General features: G+C 39.8%; 2 protein-coding genes across 3 annotated transcripts in view; one reads left to right on the forward strand and one right to left on the reverse strand.

Annotated features, from left to right (window-relative positions):
* Positions 1-19,126, forward strand: part of CDC73 (cell division cycle 73) — a 187,063-nt gene that overhangs the window by 101,660 nt on the left and 66,277 nt on the right. The gene's annotated exons all lie outside the window — the stretch shown is intronic.
* Positions 8,909-17,179, reverse strand: B3GALT2 (beta-1,3-galactosyltransferase 2). 2 transcript variants are annotated; one of them, XM_084851438.1, is made up of 2 exons: positions 16,286-17,179; positions 8,909-11,608 (listed from the first exon to the last, which is right to left on the reverse strand). In XM_084851438.1, exon 2 carries the CDS (start codon positions 11,485-11,487, stop codon positions 10,219-10,221), a length of 1,269 nt encoding a protein of 422 aa, XP_084707564.1. In that variant the 5' UTR covers positions 11,488-11,608; positions 16,286-17,179; the 3' UTR covers positions 8,909-10,218. The 2 variants fall into 2 exon arrangements, with proteins under 2 accessions (XP_084707564.1, XP_084707563.1); XM_084851437.1 differs by lacking the exon at positions 16,286-17,179 and having other exon boundaries at positions 8,909-13,859.

The following is a 19,126-nucleotide window of genomic DNA, read 5'->3' on the forward strand; positions in this document are numbered from 1 at the left end:
GATCCAATACGGAAGTGGTTGCACGAACCTGCCCAAGCACTTTGTCAATGTCCTCGAGCTGTACCAACTGAAAGTCATCCAAGAAAACTGAACAAGGCTGTGCTCTGGATACCTCACCTGATTCACCTGCAATAACCCTGGAGTCTAAGTGGATGCAAGAGATTTTATCCTGGAGGTGCCTAGTAATTGTATTACAGCAGGCCTTAGGCAGATCTACAGTGTCCTCAGGGCCAGCATGTAATATCCCCTATATGACCCTAAAAAGCTCTGCTGAGCGGCAGATAGATGATTTAATAGAGGCAGCAGAATGTTGTTTCTTTGCCGCCCTCACTGACCCTGAATATACATAACCGTAGGCATACAGCAGTGTTCAGTTGCATCCACTAGGAGTTTTTCTCCATCTGCACTCAAGCCATCTCCTATTTTGCTTCATTGCTTTCAGCTCTGGACTATACCACAGAGCAGTACAAGCTCTACTCTGGAGAGAGCCCTCAGGACCACTCATGTTAACTGCCTGGGTCATTTCTGCATTCCACATCTCAATCAGGGTTTCGACAGGAGAGCAAACCATATCAGCTGGAAACCTCCCCAGAGCCTTCTGGAAACCATCTGGATCCATTAGCCTCCATCTTAATAGGTCCCTCACCCTTGCAGAGGGGAAAAGCTGCTGTAAGTCTAAACCTCAGCCGGCAATGATCTGACCACGACACAGGGACTGATTCAAAGTCTGCCAACTTCAGGCCACCATCTCCGTGTCCAGTTGAGAAAACAACGTCTAGCGTATGCCCTGCTACATGTGTTGGGCTGATGATATGTTGGGACAGTCCCATGGGTGTCATGGAAACCATGAAATTCTGAGCAGCCCCAGACAAGGTGCCCTCGGCATGAATGTTGACATCCCGCAGAACCAAAAGTCTGGGGGATCTCAACAATACACCTGAGACCATCTCCGTCAGCTCAGATAGGGAGTCTCTTGAGCAGCGGTGTGGGTGGTCCTGACAGAATCCCTAATCTGTCCCACTGGCCTAACACAAGGTGCAAACACTTGAGACCAGTAGTCAGATGGACCAGGAGCCAACAGAGGGAAATGGAATTTCTATAGACCACAGCAACCCCTGCCCCACCTCCCTGGCCCTCAAGTCTATTCTGATGCTGAACCAAGTACCCTAGTCGGCACAGCTGGGAGAGACTAACTCCTCCCTGTTCACCCAGCCAGGTCTCAGTTATGCATGCCAGATTGGCTACCTCATCCACTATTAAGTCATGAATGAGGGAGGTCTTATTTTGAACCGTTCCGGCCATGGAGTTCGAGTCCTAGAGCAACCTCCCAGAAGCAGGGAGATGCTGTAAGTTTCAGAGACTAGTGGGGGTCCAGGGGGTGAATTCCGCAGTGGAAAGCAGCAGCAACAACACTGGCTGACATCTTTCTGGTGACTTTTCCAGGGTTGTTTTGGGCATGATAGGGTGGTTTGCGGTGGCAATTCCACCGTGGTATTTGCAGCAGCAGCAGCTTAGGGGGCTGCCACGCAAGGCTTGAGCAGCCATCTGCCGCTCATACGTCACAGTTGTGAACCCCTGCTGTAAGCCCTTACTGTCAACCTGTCAATTTTTTCACTCCTCATTTCAGCCAAGGCATTAGCCTTTATCAATAAACCCTCGAGAGATCTGAGGACATGTTGCTCTTTAATTTCCTTTATTTCAGATACTTTGAATAGAAAGGCTTTAGATTCCAACTGATGCTATTGGCTGTGTTTCTTTTTCTTAAAAAAAATTAACCTGTTTCTATTTTAAAGGCATTCATGGTTGCTTTGTTGATAAGACCTAACTCCCACTGTTGCCTGAGGGGAATGGTTAATATGCAGCAATTTTGAGTTACAGATCAGTTAGCTCCTAAAGTCAACTATGGCCCTACCATCATTCAGATAGTGTTATCGTGAAGCTGTCAGATTTTAAATACTTAGGAGAGAGCTCTTAAAACGGTTGCCATGGCGATAGTATGAAGGCAACATGGTGGTTTGGCTAGATCCTTTTATAGTCTGTGAAAGGATGGTACCATTCTACAGTCGGGTTACATCTCCTTGAACTGCACCACAATAAACTGGGGCAGCAATTAACATTGCCCCCTCTAAATGAAAATGTACTTCAGCATTGTGTATAGCATGTGTAGTGTGTTCTTGCCTCTTTTAGTTTAATATTCATTGACTGATTTCTGTGTAGATTAGCTTTGGTATTATCAACCTACTATTATGTTTTCAGGTCCTTTCCTCCTCTAGTATTACCTCTGCTCAGGGTATAGTTAAGAATGCCTGCAATCAGAGTAATTGCAAAACTATTTGAGATTTTGACATGTAAATGGACTTTCACCTCTCTCTCTTGTACTTTCTTATGCCTTTCACCTGATTGGGCAACTGCATAGACATTTTGAAAAAAAAATTAATCCTGTTAAGAAAGTATGATATTTTATCTTATTTAAGTTGTCATAGACTGTAGTTAATCTCATTAGACAGCAATGTGTTTTGCAGGCTTTATTTTTACACTGATTACTTTTGCAAATGTCCTCATTCACATGGACAGGCAACTTGCCTGTATACATGTGTAACTATCCACACAGGTTTTAGGAAGTGTTTAACCTGTGGTGTGTGCACAGCAGATGTATGGACTATGTTCCTACTAAATGGGGAAATTAGCTCAAACACTTATTCAGAGTCCAAAAACATGAACTTTATTTTCGCTGGTTATTTGTTGTTGTCAGAAACACACTGTAAGGCTGCAAACGTTATTAATTTGGGCTAAGACTGTGATGAGCATCCCAGACTCCTCCTGAGATCAGATGGTTTGCTGTTCGTGATTGCTTCCATCTTCTCAGGATTCAGCTTCAGTGAGCTCAACAACCTCTAGAATCCCACTATGGCTGTTTACTTGGTAATAGCTTGGATGAAAAAGAGAATAGTTGTGTCATCAGCCTACTGGTGTCACTTAATGCTGTATATCTATATGATACTTTGTAGCCTAAAAGACTTTGCCTCTGTGTAGAGGGTAACACTTGGGATTGCCCTTATGAAATAAAAAATAATTAGGGTTAATAATAGCTTCCTTCTTCAGCCACATAATCTAATACATGGGTGGTCAGAAGGTAGGTCAGGATCTGGAGGTAGTTCTTGGGGTTATTTGCATTAGATCGGCAAGGGCTTCTGACTCCCAACTGTCTAGCCATAACAACATTTATAAAGCTCCCCCCTCCCCCAAAAAAGGTTGCTAAAGAGAAAACTCGGGAGGAAACCAGGAATAGATTTTCATCTGGAAGGATTTATGAGCTGAATTATGGTACTTCCCACAAGTTCCTGGGCTGAGCATGTGATCAGAGGCCCCTGTTCGTTCGTTCGTTCATAGTGTATGTCTGCCTGCTTGGGCCACAATTTTGCACCTGACTTTGGTATTATAAAATATAATGTAGAATCTACATTGTAGATCTTGTAAGCCTCAGGTCTGCTCACCCTGACTCTAATACACAGAAATGCTCTCCTAGAGAGAATAACCAGTTGCCAAATGCTGTGGATTTCAGTGTCTTAATAAGGGCAAACTGAAATACCTTGAAGTGTTAGCAAAGCCAAGTGGTAGCAAAGCCAAATGGAAGGTTAACTTGTTCTGCTGAAAATACAGACACCATAAATAAAATACATTCTAAATGCAATGACCGTGTTCAGCCATAACAGCAGCAAATTGTGGGTTAATAAATTAATTAACCCATGACTTGGCTGCAGTGTGTGCCAGGCACATTCTGCTACCATTTTGCATATGCAACCTCCAGTCAAGCCGATCAGAGGTTGCTATGTGCTGTCCAAACCCAGACGCTATAGTTTAATAATGGGTTAAACAACCCACAGCTCACCTACAATGAGTTGTTAGGTTAACAACTCGCAATAATTAATTATCAGCCTACTGGTGTCACTTAATGTTATATATCTATATGATACTTCTTAGCCTAAAACACTTTGCCTCTGTGTAGAGGGTAAGACTCAGGATACTAGAATTGAAGTAAGCAATCTTGGGTTAATTAACCCACATTTTCCACCATTATGTGCAAATGGGCCCAGTGCTTTGGAAGAGCCCATGCTTAGATTAGTATGGCAGATTAATGAAAACTTTCTTCTAAGATACTTAATTTGACAGAGTCACACAACTGTGGGTTTTTTTATTGTTTTTGAAACATATTTTTCCTCCTTCAATTTACAAACAAGTTGAATATACAGTAATAAAACTTAGGGAACAAATGAATGGGGAGGGAAAGGCCAAGAAAAACATGGGGCAAGGGGAATACTAAAGGTATTACAAAACAGTACAAGAATAGCATATCAATTTACTTGAGCACATATTTCAAGGAACGCTGACCAGATGTCCTCATATTTGTCTTTGTGATGATCTTGACTATTGGCTATCAGTTCATAATGAGATAAGAAATGTTCCTCTTCAATCCAGTAATCATGTATTCAGTAAAGATGGTCCTTTTCAGTTTGGTAGTATTATCCATTTTGCTGCTACCAATGCATGGAGAACCATAGTTCTTGGCTCACAAAATTTCCACACAGATTGTATATACCCTGGGTTGGATCCATATTTAGGTGTGTGCAGCTGGGCTGGCAGCAGCAGACTTCCCTGCACCCTCCTCCCCACAACAGCCCCTCCACCTCCTGAAAAGGCTACACAGAAGATTGGTGGGCACTGCTAAATTAGATGAGCTGTGGGGTAGGTGGGGAGGATTCCTGAAAGTCAGGCAAAGACACCTTCTCTGAGCAGAAACCGTTGTCCATGGAAGGCAGACCCCAGATCCATGGACATGTCCTTGAAACATAGGGAAGTCTATGTTTATTGCTTGATGGTTGCAACTTTCTCACAATGCATATGTGAAATGGCAATAGCCAGTGTTGTACCAGGACGTGAGCTTTCTTATTTTCTTACAAATGGAGGCATTTAAAAAAGTGATCATAGTCTTATTCAGGTGTTAGGCTGTCTAACCTTTGTCAAGCCTGGTGTGGTGACAAACTTACCCCAAATGCACTTTACATTGAAGAATTTACACAGAGATAGACCTACAACATAGTCCTCCCATGATATTGTTGTACTCTGTCACCTGCATAATATTCTCCAATTTCAGCCTCTTACCACTTACTGTTTTCTTTCTGGAAACAAAAACACTCCTGGGGCATAAAATATCGCACGAATCTATTGATTTTGCCATTGGGGTGGCTTTATGCCCCAAACACAAGCAATGTACTGGGGTGTAAAATGTCCCATGGGTTTTTTCAAAGTACTCTGGGTGTCAGTAGGTAGGCACAAGCCATAAGATTTCATTGGGGGAACATCTACCTCACCAGAGACAGATTTCTTAAGGGATTAGAAAAACATCCCCACAACCAAAAAAAATGTTAGTTTTTATTAATAATAAAGTTTTGCCTAAAGTTCTACCATGACATTGTATGATACATTTCAAATATTTCTAATATTTTGAGTTTAAAACAAACTTCTTACAATACCACAGACACATTTGAGATTGTGGGCAATTTAGCACTCCAGGATACCATGGAAAATGGCTTGGGGCAGTAAAATGACTCCAAAACATATTTGTGTATATTTTTTTGGCTTGTAGGATGAGGGTTAAATGAACACAGAAGCTGTGCCGAGTAGCTCTACCTCCAACATCACAGAACCCCTCCCCTTACAGCCACACATACACTGTAAACATCTGTAGAGAGAGGCCTCCCCATGCACACCTATACATGTGGAGGCCCACTCTCTGCAGGGATTTGTATTGTACAGTGGATGTCAGTGGCTCAGGCTAAGTGATGTGCCCAGTGTCAGAGTGGAGCTACAGCTGGGGACGGACCAAAGCTGAGTGGTAGAGCACCTGCCTTGCATGCAGAGGGTCCCCAACATCTTGCATGCAGAAGGTTCAATCCCCGACATCTCCAGAAACTCTGAAGAGCTTCTGTCTGTCAGTGTTGACAGTACTAGGCTACATGGACCAATGGTCTTACTCAGTATAAGGCAGCTTTCTGTGTTCCTGTTTGGTGCAGCCCAGCTCACGTATTCACTTAACCAGTGCATATAAATGTCTGAATAGTGCTTATATGAAATGACCTTTTGTATTTATGGTAAACAGAGCCAAGTAATGGCTAGCTGCTTTGACACCCCCCCCCCCCGTTTTAATTTTTTTGTTTTCTTGCAGGAGTGCAGATGTCCCCCCCCCCTTTTAAAATCTTTACAACAATCTTGTGAGGTAGGTTAGACTGTGATACTTAATCAGTGCCCTTCATGGCTAAGGAGGTATTTGAACCTGGGTTTCTGCAGTCTAAGTCCAGTCCTTTAACAACTACAAAACACTGTTTTTCAGTCTCTCATATAGCAATAGCAGAACATTGGCAGGGACACTAATTAAGTTTATTTCATGGATGCAGTTGCACTGCAAATCTAAGATCATTTTTTAAAAAATAAAATAAAGCACACTTCTAGTCCTTACATTGATGGCAGGAGAAGTCAATATCTGCTGAAGAAATTCGACTGGTTCCAGACTAAGTTAGTTGACCTTGGTTCCCATTCAAATAAGTGGGACTTTGGTGACTAACTTGTTCCATTAACTTCAGTGGGCACTAAATCCAGCTAGCTTAGTCTGGATCCAACCCATTGAGAACAGGTAGGGCGTGGGGCGACGATAAGGAGAACAGCAACTTCTGTACTTCTCTTTGCTTGTACATCTCCAGTCATTTTCTCTTCTTAAATTTGCTGTTGCATTATTTTACATTTAGGATAGTTTATTAAGGTTAGGATTGACAACACTCTAACTGAACTGTTACTATTTGTTGCTAAAAGAAGGCTAAATCAGTTTTGATTACTATTAATATATTAATTTGGTTTTCACTTATATTTTATTAAGTAAAATATTTCATTACCATTTGTTTTGCTTTCAGTAATCCTGCAATATGTGGTTTTGCTAGCTGTAGAAATGTGATGATCAGATTGCAATGAAGCAGTGTCTTTGATCATAAGCAGACAGCGGCAGACTACCTGTTATTTTTACCGGAAACTGTTCATATGCTGCTTTTTTCTTCAGTCTGCTAATGTATGACCTCTCTTATCTGTGAGAAGTTCTTTTGTCACACATGCACATGAAGAAATACTCTAAATAATTTGGCTTGTAAAGGGAAAGGAACTGGTTGTTGCATGGGGGTGGGGGGAGAATGCTATTGCCAGTGCACTGTTCAGTTGTAATACCAAGCCGTGCTTCCAAAGAAATCCTCATCTGCATGAGTGTATTGACTTTCAGTGCCTCCACTTTCAGATATATACCCACCCTCTCTAGCTGCCTTTTCTTTTAATGAGCTCATCATTCAGCCATCACAAATGCTCACTGAAAACCAGTGAAGCAATTTCCTCCTAAGCTGGGCACAAAATTCTGGTTTTTAATTTGGATGCACCCAGGTAATAAGAATACTACAGACATATGTATCTAGATTGATCTTGGGCAACAACACACTAATGGACCATAGCAGGATCTCCTGAGAAAGATGATGGACATATTTCAATTAATCTGAAAGCCTTCTGGATATGATAAATATAACTTTTTCAATATTTCTGCCCTTTGATACATCTTTTAATGAGATCCTATTGGTAAGGATAATATTCCAGTGCTCCAGGCTGAGAAGCAGAATTTGGAAAATGCATATTGCTTGATCCACTGATAGTCCTACTGTTACCAGAGGCTTTGCATAGCCCCTTTGGAGTCTGTTATGTGGTACAAAATTAAGGGTAATATCCAATGGTGTCATTCCACAAACTCAAATAGCACTAACGGAGCTCTGCGAAACCTTTGCATCTCACAAGCCGTTGCACATTATGATTGCGTAAGCATGATGTGCAATCGCTTGTGCATTATGGTTGTACAAGCATGATGCATAACTGGTTGTATAACCCATTGTGCAAGCATAATGTGCAACTGGTTATGAAAGCATAATGTGCAACTACTTGCACAACTGCATTTGTGCAAATGTAGCTTTAGTTGATACTCCTGCTGTGCATAGTTCAGAACCAAGTTTCCACGAGCACAGCATCGTTTGCGTTAGTGGAATAACGCAGTTGGATATTGCCCAAAGACAGATCCAGATATCTCCCTTCTACAAGTGTAGTATATTGCTAGCTTGTGATATGAAAAAAAAACCTCATGCAGACATTGCAGCATATCCACTGGGCTGTATATACATATGCATGGCTGTGCGTGTGTCAGTGTGACCATTGCAGCCCAACCCACCTGATGAAAAGGCTATCCTTTTCTACCGATATTCTAACAAGGATTTTTGTTTACATCTGATGATTGACACTATGTGCAGTTATTCCACTGGTAGCATTAATTGTGTTCACGCTATCTTGTACAAGCATGTCTTAGAGCTAAGAATTTTAGATAATGCTGGATAACACCTTGTATTCAAAACTCATCTTGGGATGGAGTTTTGGGGTTTTTTTATTTTGATGATTTTTCATGAATTGGTTTTCACCTTTTTGAGAAAGATTATACTGTAATTAAATTGATTAAAACTTGGTTGATACTTTGGCCTCAATCCATGGCATGGATATTGCAGTGTAATGGAAAGAGTTTTGAGAATGTTTACAATGAGACTAACTAAAGAATGTAATGTGAATGGCACTTCGTTGTTTTGCCTTCAGACTTGCTAAGTAGAATCCCTTAAACTCTCACAGTTGGCTAGGCAAAGGAAGTTTTAAAAAAATAATCAATAGTTAAAAATAATCACAGGGTCTAAAAAATTGTATTGTCTATAAGACTGAAGTGTGGTTAAGAGAAATGGAGCAGTGACTACAGTCATTCAGGGTTAACGTTGACAGAGCTTTTTGCTGACATGAATCTGAGGATCCACCTTAGTTGCTGCAAAACGATGTTATGCAACCCTCCTACATATGCCAGTGATGAACGTTTAAAAATCTTCTTTTTAATGGAAAAGGGAGGTTCAGGGCTATGCTGACATGCTCATGAATCACTCCAGTGCACTCCAGATACTACATAAACAATCATGCAGGGGATGTCCCTCAAGTACAGTGGCTTGTGCCCTTATGTCCTTTGTCTGGGGAAGAAAGCATAGACGCACTGGTGGCTGTGTCCATGCTGTGGTGCCCAGTTGAAATGTCAACACGGAGACTCTTTTTGGCTCATTCTACTATGAGAATAGATGGCTGAGTATAAGATCGGGTTCTTTTACACCATTTTAGCTTTCTGGAGTAATCATTGGTGAGTGGGTCCTGTTTTCACCTTGTAAATTGCATATATGAATGACATCACAGAAAATGTGTTCATGCCTAACGTGTTTTTAACATTATGTAGGTTGTTACATATTTAACAAATGAAATATGTGGATGCAGCCCTCAAGCTCAGGGTATATTCCCACTGTGGTCTGTACAAGTAGTCCCTTTCTATTTTGACAGCTCGGTATAACATTAAGTAGGAACTTCCAAGATGGAATGGCATGTTACATGACAATGTATCAGTATTTTCAGTAATGACAGGTTTTGTTCCAAAATGTAACTTTTCACTAAGAATATTTTAGCCAAGTTACGATCAGCATGAAATTTGTATTGAGGTTGCCAGTTTTCTTATAGGAAGTCTCTAAATTTCTGTTGAAACAAGGGGAGTCTTTAACATTTATGTTAGCATTGATGATCCCATAAAATAATAGGCTCTAGAGTCAATGGGAAGAATCTAATTTGTTTACAAGATTACTTCGATATTGTAATGTATGTTTTTTCCACTACATTTCTGAATACTAAAATGAAAAACCTTTGGAAGTTCCTTTTAAAAAAGAAAATTAATATGGAATATTTGCGCAGTTAATTTTATTGGCACATAAAATAGCAATTGTACCACCAAACTGTGCATGCTTATTATTGCACATTAACACAAATATCTTGATACCATTTTTCTCTTTCTTCCCAAATTTTGAAAACCTTTTGGTTAATACTTCCATCATAATACTGTTTTCAAGAATTGGAATATTTTTTGTTTTAAATTAAAAAAATAATTTTCAAACATCATTAAGTGCTTGGTCTTAAATATTGTCCCTCTTAAGCACAACATTTTTTTCACTGTACATGCTTTCAGCCATTTTGTTTACTTTTTTTTTACAAATTCCACATGGAATACTTTTAGGAGGAAGGTCCCTTCTAGTGCAGTTTACGATGACGATACTTGCCCGCTTTTTCTTTTGCTGTGTTGGCACAGGCATTGTGCTTATTCTGTTGTAAATGGTTCCAGTATTTGATCAGTTCACTAGGCTGGAACTGATGGGAGGTAATTAGGTGACTGTATTTACAGCTGGAATAAGACACCCGCCAGTGATTGAAGACAAACTCATTGGGCGGGGGCATTGGGTCAATTCGCAACTTGGCAAGACAGATGCCCACGTATACATCCTCTAAGTGCAAACGTCTGATACTCAATGAGACCTTAAATATTTTTTCTGCTAAATCTCCAGAAAACACATAGCCAGTCCCAGAGCAGAATACAGGGTAGCGTTCACTAGGATAAAGATCAGGTGGCATATACCACTTACTATCTTTGTTGCGATTGGGTGCATAACCCCTCATTAGATAGCCTGTAAAGTATTTGTGCCGGAGAGGCAATTCTGGCTTCAGAAGCTTATGTATTAAATACTCTGTATTGACAAACATGTCGCTGTCAGTTTTCATAACATATGGAGCATTTGGGCAATAGGTGGCAACCCAGTTCATCCCCATAAGTGTTTTAATTGTTAAGTTGTAATATGTGTCTAAGTACTCTTGTTGGATAATATCATGGTATTGCCTACTTTCCTCCAGGATGGCTCGCTGAAGGTATCCATTTAACTTAACGCTTAAACCCAGCAAAAAAATCCGAACAATTTGAATCCCAGGTGCTAGGCTCTCATTCCCCCAGGTTTGTCTAATAGCTTGTCGCGCTTCCACTTGGCCTGGTTCTGCAGCTATGAGTAGTATAAGAAATGGGCTTTTCTCATGGCATTTTTCAGGTTCATTGATGATATACTTAAAGTGATATGAAGTTGGATGTCCAGTGCCTCTTGCGTTGTAAATACTCCCATTGGCACTGAGTGTATTCTCTAAACCAGTAACTCCTTGAGGTGACAGCTCTGTATTGTTGGAGTTAGTAATAGTCTGTGGCCTGAGGGTCTGAGGAACTGCATCCTTCCAAATGGTCCTCAAAGAGCTGTGGTTTGTTTCACTTCTTGTCGACCTAAATCCCCGTGTAGTGTAAGCCACAGGGTTTTCTTTGAATCCAGCTCGGCTGGGCAGCCAGTCATGGTGATTAAAAAACAGAAATATAGCAAAAAGGAACACGAGAGAGAGTAGACCAATGAAGTGGGTGCGAAACAGGGACCGCTTGGTATTCCAGGTCATCTTGGCAAAGCAGCAGTGCCTCCTCCTCCACTGAAGCATGTTGTAGGTATCCAATTATGGGATGTGAGAATGATTGAAGCAAATGTTTTCTTCTTGGATCCACTGCTATTTCTTGGAATTCATCTTTGGCCGTAGGCAGATGGTTAGCGAATGACCAGCTCTGCAAAAGTCAAAGAAGGTTTAGTGAACAAGCTTTCAGAGTTTGCCCTCCCCCTTATTGTATGCAGCTTAGAAAAACTACATAAAGAAGAGGTAGGTCTTAGTATTAGTCATCTCTTTTAATATTTCAAGCACTTCACAATCCATATTTTTTCACATAGAGATCAAGTGTTCATGGTTATTTAATTTCATTTAACAGTTAGGAAAGTGAGTCTGAGACAGGCACTTGCCCAAAGCCACTTGATGAGTTCCTAGCTGAGAAGGGTTTGAATTCATGTTCTTCAAATCCACATCCCAACGTCTTATCCACTTTGCCATTCTGGAACTTATGTTTGTCTACTCAAGGGGGTCATAAGTTATAAGGATAAGGAGCACACCTTCAGTGTAAAATGGAATTATTTGTCTGTGGTTTTCAATCTTCCTACCTTCAGGTAACTCCTCTGTGTCTATCACTGAACCACTGAGTGTGGATATAATGTTTTCTAAAGTATTTTGTAATGGCAGGGGCTTTACCATTCCAGCATGTTGAAAAATTTCCATACATTTTCTTACTGGGCTGTTTAAAAGGGAAAAAAGCTTGCTCAGGTCAAGAAAATGCAAAAGTAACTTGAATCAGACCAAAGTACAGCAAATGCTGGACTGTTATAAGGTTCTTGGGAAAGACCAAGTATAAAGGTCTTGATACCAGATGGAAGGTTTATTGGCATTAATTAAAACTGATTTGATATGCAGTAGATAGTGTGGCTCGCAGTTGGAGGCCCTTTTTGCAAAATGATCATGTATTGGTAGCGGGACAGACGGTGCAAGGTTGATTGTAGCAGAGTTCTGTTAGTCACAGTACACTGCTTGGCTTGTTTCCATTGGTTCCTGCTGTGTTCAGAAAGTCAGTGAGAAAATGCACCTGTCAAAATTAATTTTCAGGTTCCAGTTACCTCACCACAGCATCCTTCAACATTAACATATACTGAACGCTTTGATTAATTCTTATTCCTCTTTAAACTTTCTCTCTAGAACAGGATACTATTTTCTTTACCTGATTTTGTTGTGGCCAAGTAGTTGTATTTTTGAAGAGAAGCTTTAGTTACCAGTAGCTGTTGCAGATTATTAGAGATTTTAAGTCTGTGCATACAAATATGAACCAACCTTCCTGCTTCCCTCCCCCAAATAATATTTACTTGGAATGAAATCATTGAACTTTGGGTAGGCAATTTCTTTTTCCTTCATGATCCTGAAACTCTGAAATGATGCTTACTTTAGAAAACGTAGTTGGCATACTTTCTGCATGCTGCAAACTATTATCCAAACTTTATAATATCTTTCCTCCTGTTATTCCCTTTTGGTATTCAAGAGCAGAGTCAACATGGCAGTTTTGTGATACTGCATATTAAAACCCAATCACATCATCTTTCAAATGAGCCTCTCATTGCATGTTATGAATTCATTTGTGATTTTTTCCCCAATTCATTCTAATTTATTTCAAAACCCTAGAGTTTTGAATAGGAATAACAGTCTCATAGGAAGAAAAAAAGAATCTCTTCTATGTAAATGTGTAATTTATTTAATTACATTGCTCTCTCTCGAAGCCAATATTTGAATTAATTCTTTATTTTAAAAAGTTAGTGATGTGTTGCATAAGTAATGACATCTTTAGTATAAATCAGTTTGAAAAAAAATCCTGGCACTGAAAGGGATAATGACATTAAATTATAAAGATGGATGCTGGCTCAAACTTGTACTTAAATACACAAGTACGTTAAGTGAAACCTGAGTAATATACAAATAGCAAAAAAATGCATAATTTTAAATAATTAGGGGAAGTTAAGAACTTTATCATTTCAAATGGACCAAATTAAGGAGTTTTCAGTACAGTGTAGTCCACATTCAAATATTCGCAATGTCTTGATGGAAGTATTATATTTCATTCAGAACAAAAGCTCTATTTCATCTTACTAACCACCACTAGGAGGAGCTGGTGGTGGATTTAGCCTTGAATTGTAGCATGCAGTACATCCTGAAACTTACACAAATTCTGAGCTTTGCATTAAGCTCTTCAGTGCTGTTCTCCCTGGAAATATGCTATGAATGACTATTAAAGAGCGTTTCCTGGGCTGATAAAGTCAAATTGTACCTTTTAATACTGAGCTGAATCCCTGGGTAAAATTAAATAAAATAATATTCTAACAATTTCTGGTTCTAATTATGTATTAATAGTTACATATTAATACATAATATTTTGTGTGGCATATATCTTGTATCTCAAAAAAAAAAAACCCAGTTAGTTTTTTTTAACATTGATAAACCTGATCATGTTGAATGAATCTTCTTACATGATTCCTTGTTTAGATGCAAAAATGGATTAGCCACTGTAAGCACAATTGTTAACTGGTGCAAATGGATGGAGCAATAAGAGACTGGAAATCTGTTGGAGGGAGTTGTCTAATCTAAATGCATTGTGTCTACAGTAAGGATTTTATTAGGTGAAGCTGTTACATATTTAGGATGTGTTTCATTGTTTGAACAGCCACAGCTTAATTATTATTATCAGTATATTTAAGGGGTGCACAAGAAAGGTTAATATTTTATTCTTGGCAGTCACCATTCTCTTAATGATGCTACCCAGTTATATTCTAATGACTTGATTTAATATTTAATCAATTCTGGGAGCATATTTTAAAAGACAAATTACATAAAGTATTGAAGATTATCTTGGTGGAACTTTGTTTCTGTTAGAAAAAGAGCAAGTGCTCTAATGTTAATAATTCAGTATTTTGATTGTGTTACACTACTAGTTGGTAACTGGTGAGTGGAGCTTAATTTGATGTATCCACCATGCTGTTGAATGTTGTGCTGAGACGTACAGGTCAATATATGTAATTTTAAAGTTACATAAATAAAGTTAGGTGGTTTCTCAGCAGAATACAAAATTATTGTGGCTTCGGAGCGAAAGGACATGTGGCATCCCATGCATGCGCTGGGGCTTTTCTAGTTCCTGGTGCCCCCTAAAAGCCACACCTGAGGGTCAGGAGACCTTATAGAGCTACATGAGGTAAAGGGAGATGAAGCCAAGGGAGCCCCATCTCAGTCAGTGTATCTGTCTCTCTCCCAGGCACACAGATATGCATGCTTTCCACTCATGGATGGGCCTCTTTGGATCCTGGCCTATGTTAAGAAGGGTAAACTTGTTGTATACTGGATGACAATGCTGACAGTGGCTACCGATATTGGCATTGCCTGGTTTTGGTTATTGGCATGTACATTTTAGATGCCCATATTTTCTGTTCTGTTTCACTGGAAGTAAACATTAAGAGAAGCTTGTGATCTGGTGTAGTGAGCAGAACAAGTGAGTACAACTGTATTATGCAGCGTCTGATATTAGTCTTGACATATCTGCATTAATACTTTACGACAAAGGGGGAAATGTTCATTTTAAAATCCTAGGAGCTGTACAACACATGTTTTTGAGTGAGCTTTCTTTAGAATTATACATGTTTGTTTTCTGTAATGTTTCAGCATGCATATTCACATGCTGTTTTTCATATTGTTCATATTCATCTCTGTGTCATATTTTCTCTTCAAAGCACAGACTTTTTAAATCAGGCATCTCTACAATTATACTAGTTCTATTGCATGTTAGTTTTGCCTGGGGCAAAGAAAGCATATTCATGTTTAACATTCTTCAATGATTTAGTATTGTTTGTTGGGTAGATTTTTGAAGAGAAGTACTTGGGCACTAAAGGTTGCTATAGATTTGAGTCTTAAATTTTTTACTGCAGATAAGTAATCTGAGTTTCCTGTCAATTCTTCATAAGTATTCCATACCTACCAAGCTTAAAATGTTGGAAATAACGGCACTTTAATTGTGCTAGCTGCTTTTTAACAGTTAACCCAGATAGGCAGAACTTGGTGTGGCATACACACCATTTCAAAGGAAATAGCCTACTGAGGCTTCCTTCTGAGATTTTGACCATTATTGATACTACTTAATGGTATCCAGATGATTGTGATACTGGTGTTCACAACTCAAATCACTGTCATTTTTTTTCTATTTGGAGCCCTTTTTGGAGGGGCATCTGTGTGTGTGTGTGTGTGTGTGTGTGCGCGTGCGCGTGTGTGTGTTGAACCAGGTGTGGCTGATAATATTAATCAGATGACACTTCATGTGTTAGGGACTGAGATAGTAAAGCAAATGCTGAAAGGTGGTATTGAACTGACGATTGGACTGCCAAATCTGTTTTGATGGTTCTAAGTGTGTGTCACACCACAGCTTTGTTACTGGTGTTTTAAGATAACAGTAGATAAGGATTAAAACTGACCTAGTTTGATTAATTGTTTTTTGAAAACAACAACAGGGTGTAAAGGTAAATTTCTCAAACTATACAATTGCTATGGATAGCTACGTTATCCCTCCTAATCGCTCTCCTTCTCCCCCTCCCTCCCTTCCCAATCCTCAGCCTTCACAATTGACTATAAGTGACAGATTTATTAGTACAAATGTAATGGCATCCTATTCTTTTCAGCTGAGCTTTAAAATAAAGCCCTTCCTACATTTCTATAATATTTTTTGTTCGCCATTCATGGAAGCATTAGCTCTGGCTTCTGTAGGTGTGGGTGACAATGCTCTGTATACTGCTAACAGCACATGCAGTGGAATGAAATATTATACAATGATCTGACATACCTTCCTTGGTCAGGCCATTTGTGGTGAGAGGATTATGCCCGCTGAAAGTAGTTTTGGCACGCCATCCCTTCAGCCAAAAAGATGCTATTGGCCATGCGCACATCTCCCCCCTACCAGCCTGCTGCCTGCGACTGCTTTTCAAGGTATCCAGTGTGTCCATCTGTATGCTTCCTGCTCTGCTACCTTGCCTGCTCACCAGCTTGCTCGTCTTGATTTTTCTCTGGTCATTTTTCAAGAGACAGAAGCAGCACTTCTTGCTTCCATTCTGACTGGCATTGTTTGCTACTGACAGTGGAAGCATTGACGCTTTTACCGTTGGTGTTTCCCTTGTTGGACAATGCAGTGCTGTGTTCTCTCTTCAGTATCCATATTTCTTGTGGCAAAGGCAGGCAAAGCAGTAAGAGCTAGAATCCAGAGTAGTTCGCTTGCATTTGATAATGGGATTTACCCCTCTTCCTTCATCGTTGCTAGGCAGTAACCAAAAGGGATGACTTGAAGGGGCGAAAAAGGTTTTAGCTGAAGGTTTTGTTCTGCAAAATCCAATCCATAGTTCCTCAGCTGCTGCACAGGCAGGGAGCAGTTTAAATGTGGGCTTTGACAGATGCTGTCTTCTGACAGAGCAGAATTTCACGTCATTGCTTGGCTGAGTCCCACGTGATAGTTTGCATTCATTTGGACTAAATCCGAAGGCAGCCAGAGAGCTTAGTGCTTTCGCTTCTGCTCGACAGAGGATACACATCCACTGCTAGTGCAGCACTAGATGAATAAAATGTGAGGGTGTTCATGGAGGTGATCAAATTGACTGTATTTTTCCCATTGTCTTCCTTTATCTTTAGTAAAGGAAACCTTAGCACTCCCTAAATGTTTCTTAACATGAGATATTAGCTTATCTATGTGTAGGAACGCCCTAGTTGTAGAATTCCCTCCCCTGGGAGGTTAGGCTAGCCTCCTCTTTAGTATCTTTTAGACAGCTGTTGAAAACAAGGTTGCTCTGATGAGTTTTCAACAGTTAATGACACTCTGTTTTTATCATTAATTCCCAGTTTTAAAATGTTTTTGTATTTTAATGTATTTTCATCGGTGCATTTTTATTATACATCATGTGGATCACTCATTGAGTGGAGGGGTTGATCCCAAAATATTCTTACTAAAATAAATCCAAGATCATATCTGCATTGCATAAGTACCGCAAGCTGTTTAATATATTGGCTTGTAGCATTCTTCAGAAGTGATTGTTTTTAGTAAGTACCTTGTGTGACTAAAAATAAAAACCTCTGTTTCCTGCATTTCCTCCACCCTGGACTACCGATGTGGGACTTTGCAAACTGGTTAGATTAGTCAAAACAGCCTCTACTGACTTGATACTCCACCACATTTTAATGTTATATATAGATATCAGAAAGTTTGGCACTGTAAAATCAGGGTAGGTGAATTTTCTGATTTCCAGTTTCCTCTATTAATAAACATACCATTTTATTTGGATGGTATTTATGCAGACCACCTTGCCTTGATCCTCTTCTGCCAAAGCTTTAAAAATCATGTTGAAGATATAATACATAGTGTACTATGTAATATATGGGGTTTATAAGCTGAAGACAGAAAGCATAGTCCCTAGAGATAAGAGTAGGATTGTATGCTACAAATGTGCTTCACAATTTGCTTAATATACGCTTTGCACAGTTTATCTAAGAAATTGTGGCGGAACTTGGAATTTTGTGTTACCTGACTTTTAAAAAAGAAGTTACTGGTTGAGAGAATCCCTAGAGATAAGAGTAGGATTGTATGCTACAAATGTGCTTCACAATTTGCTTAATATACGCTTTGCACAGTTTATCTAAGAAATTGTGGCGGAACGTGGAATTTTGTGTTACCTGACTTTTAAAAAAGAAGTTACTGGTTGAGAGAATGACTGTTGATAATGGAGAAAGCACCATAGGTGTAGAATAGATCTATAAAGGCAGAGTGAGTAGGACTGAGTTCTGCAAGATGGGAATGTAGAGCTTTTACTCTCTCTACAGGAATAACAAACCAAACTTACCCATTCCTTAATAGCTCACACTTTTAAAACTCAAGTAGCAAAAGTACCGGAGCCTTACTTTACAATATATATGTGTGGCATCATTGATTACAAATAGTGCCCTTTGCCAAAATGGCCTTGTTTCCCTGTACCAAACACAAAAGTGGGGGCCCTGAAATATTTGTAGGCAAATGCAGCCATTTGAATCTATCTACACTGACCACAATTGCCAGTACTCTCTGTATGTGTATTTTGCCATTTAAACATGGTTCATTTTTTTCACCAAAGCTTAAGTAAAGTGTGAATTGTCACTTAGCCAAATGAGCGTTACAGAAATTTATGTGGCATAGAGGTTAAGCTGATGATTTACACCACGTGCATGACTTGACTTTTCCTATGTACACGTTATGGGCAAGTATGAGTGCTAGGAGTTGTTTGATAGTTCTGTGGTGAAGAGAGATGGATTACTGTCTGGGAAGTGAAAATTAGAAGAGAAGGAGAGAACTTGAGCTGGGTTTGGTGCAGGGCAGGGGCAAACAGAAGCTAATCCCATCTCACCCCAAGGGCAAGGAAAGCTGACAAGTCCCGAGAGTAGTCTCTAAGGACAGGTTCCCAGTCATATGTTCAGCATCTGAACCTTGGCAGAGAAAGTGGCAAATCTAGCCTATAGAGAGACATCTCCATTCCCACATTTGCCAGTTACCTCAAACAAGGAGTGGGCAACACGTAGCCCATAGGCCACATGCAGCTGCCCATTGGGAATTTTGTGGCCTTCACTGGATCCCCTGCCTCTGTGGTGTGGCTCCCACCACTGCTGTGCTACT

Source organism: Heloderma suspectum, chromosome 4, assembly GCF_057233095.1.
Source record: "Heloderma suspectum isolate Gila_16-S chromosome 4, 16-S_ref, whole genome shotgun sequence".
Classification (NCBI taxonomy): domain Eukaryota; kingdom Metazoa; phylum Chordata; class Lepidosauria; order Squamata; family Helodermatidae; genus Heloderma; species Heloderma suspectum.

Bases quoted from the DNA above. Each gene is read 5' to 3' on its own strand.
- B3GALT2 (XM_084851438.1), bottom strand. From the start codon at position 11,487: ATGCTTCAGTGGAGGAGGAGGCACTGCTGCTTTGCCAAGATGACCTGG.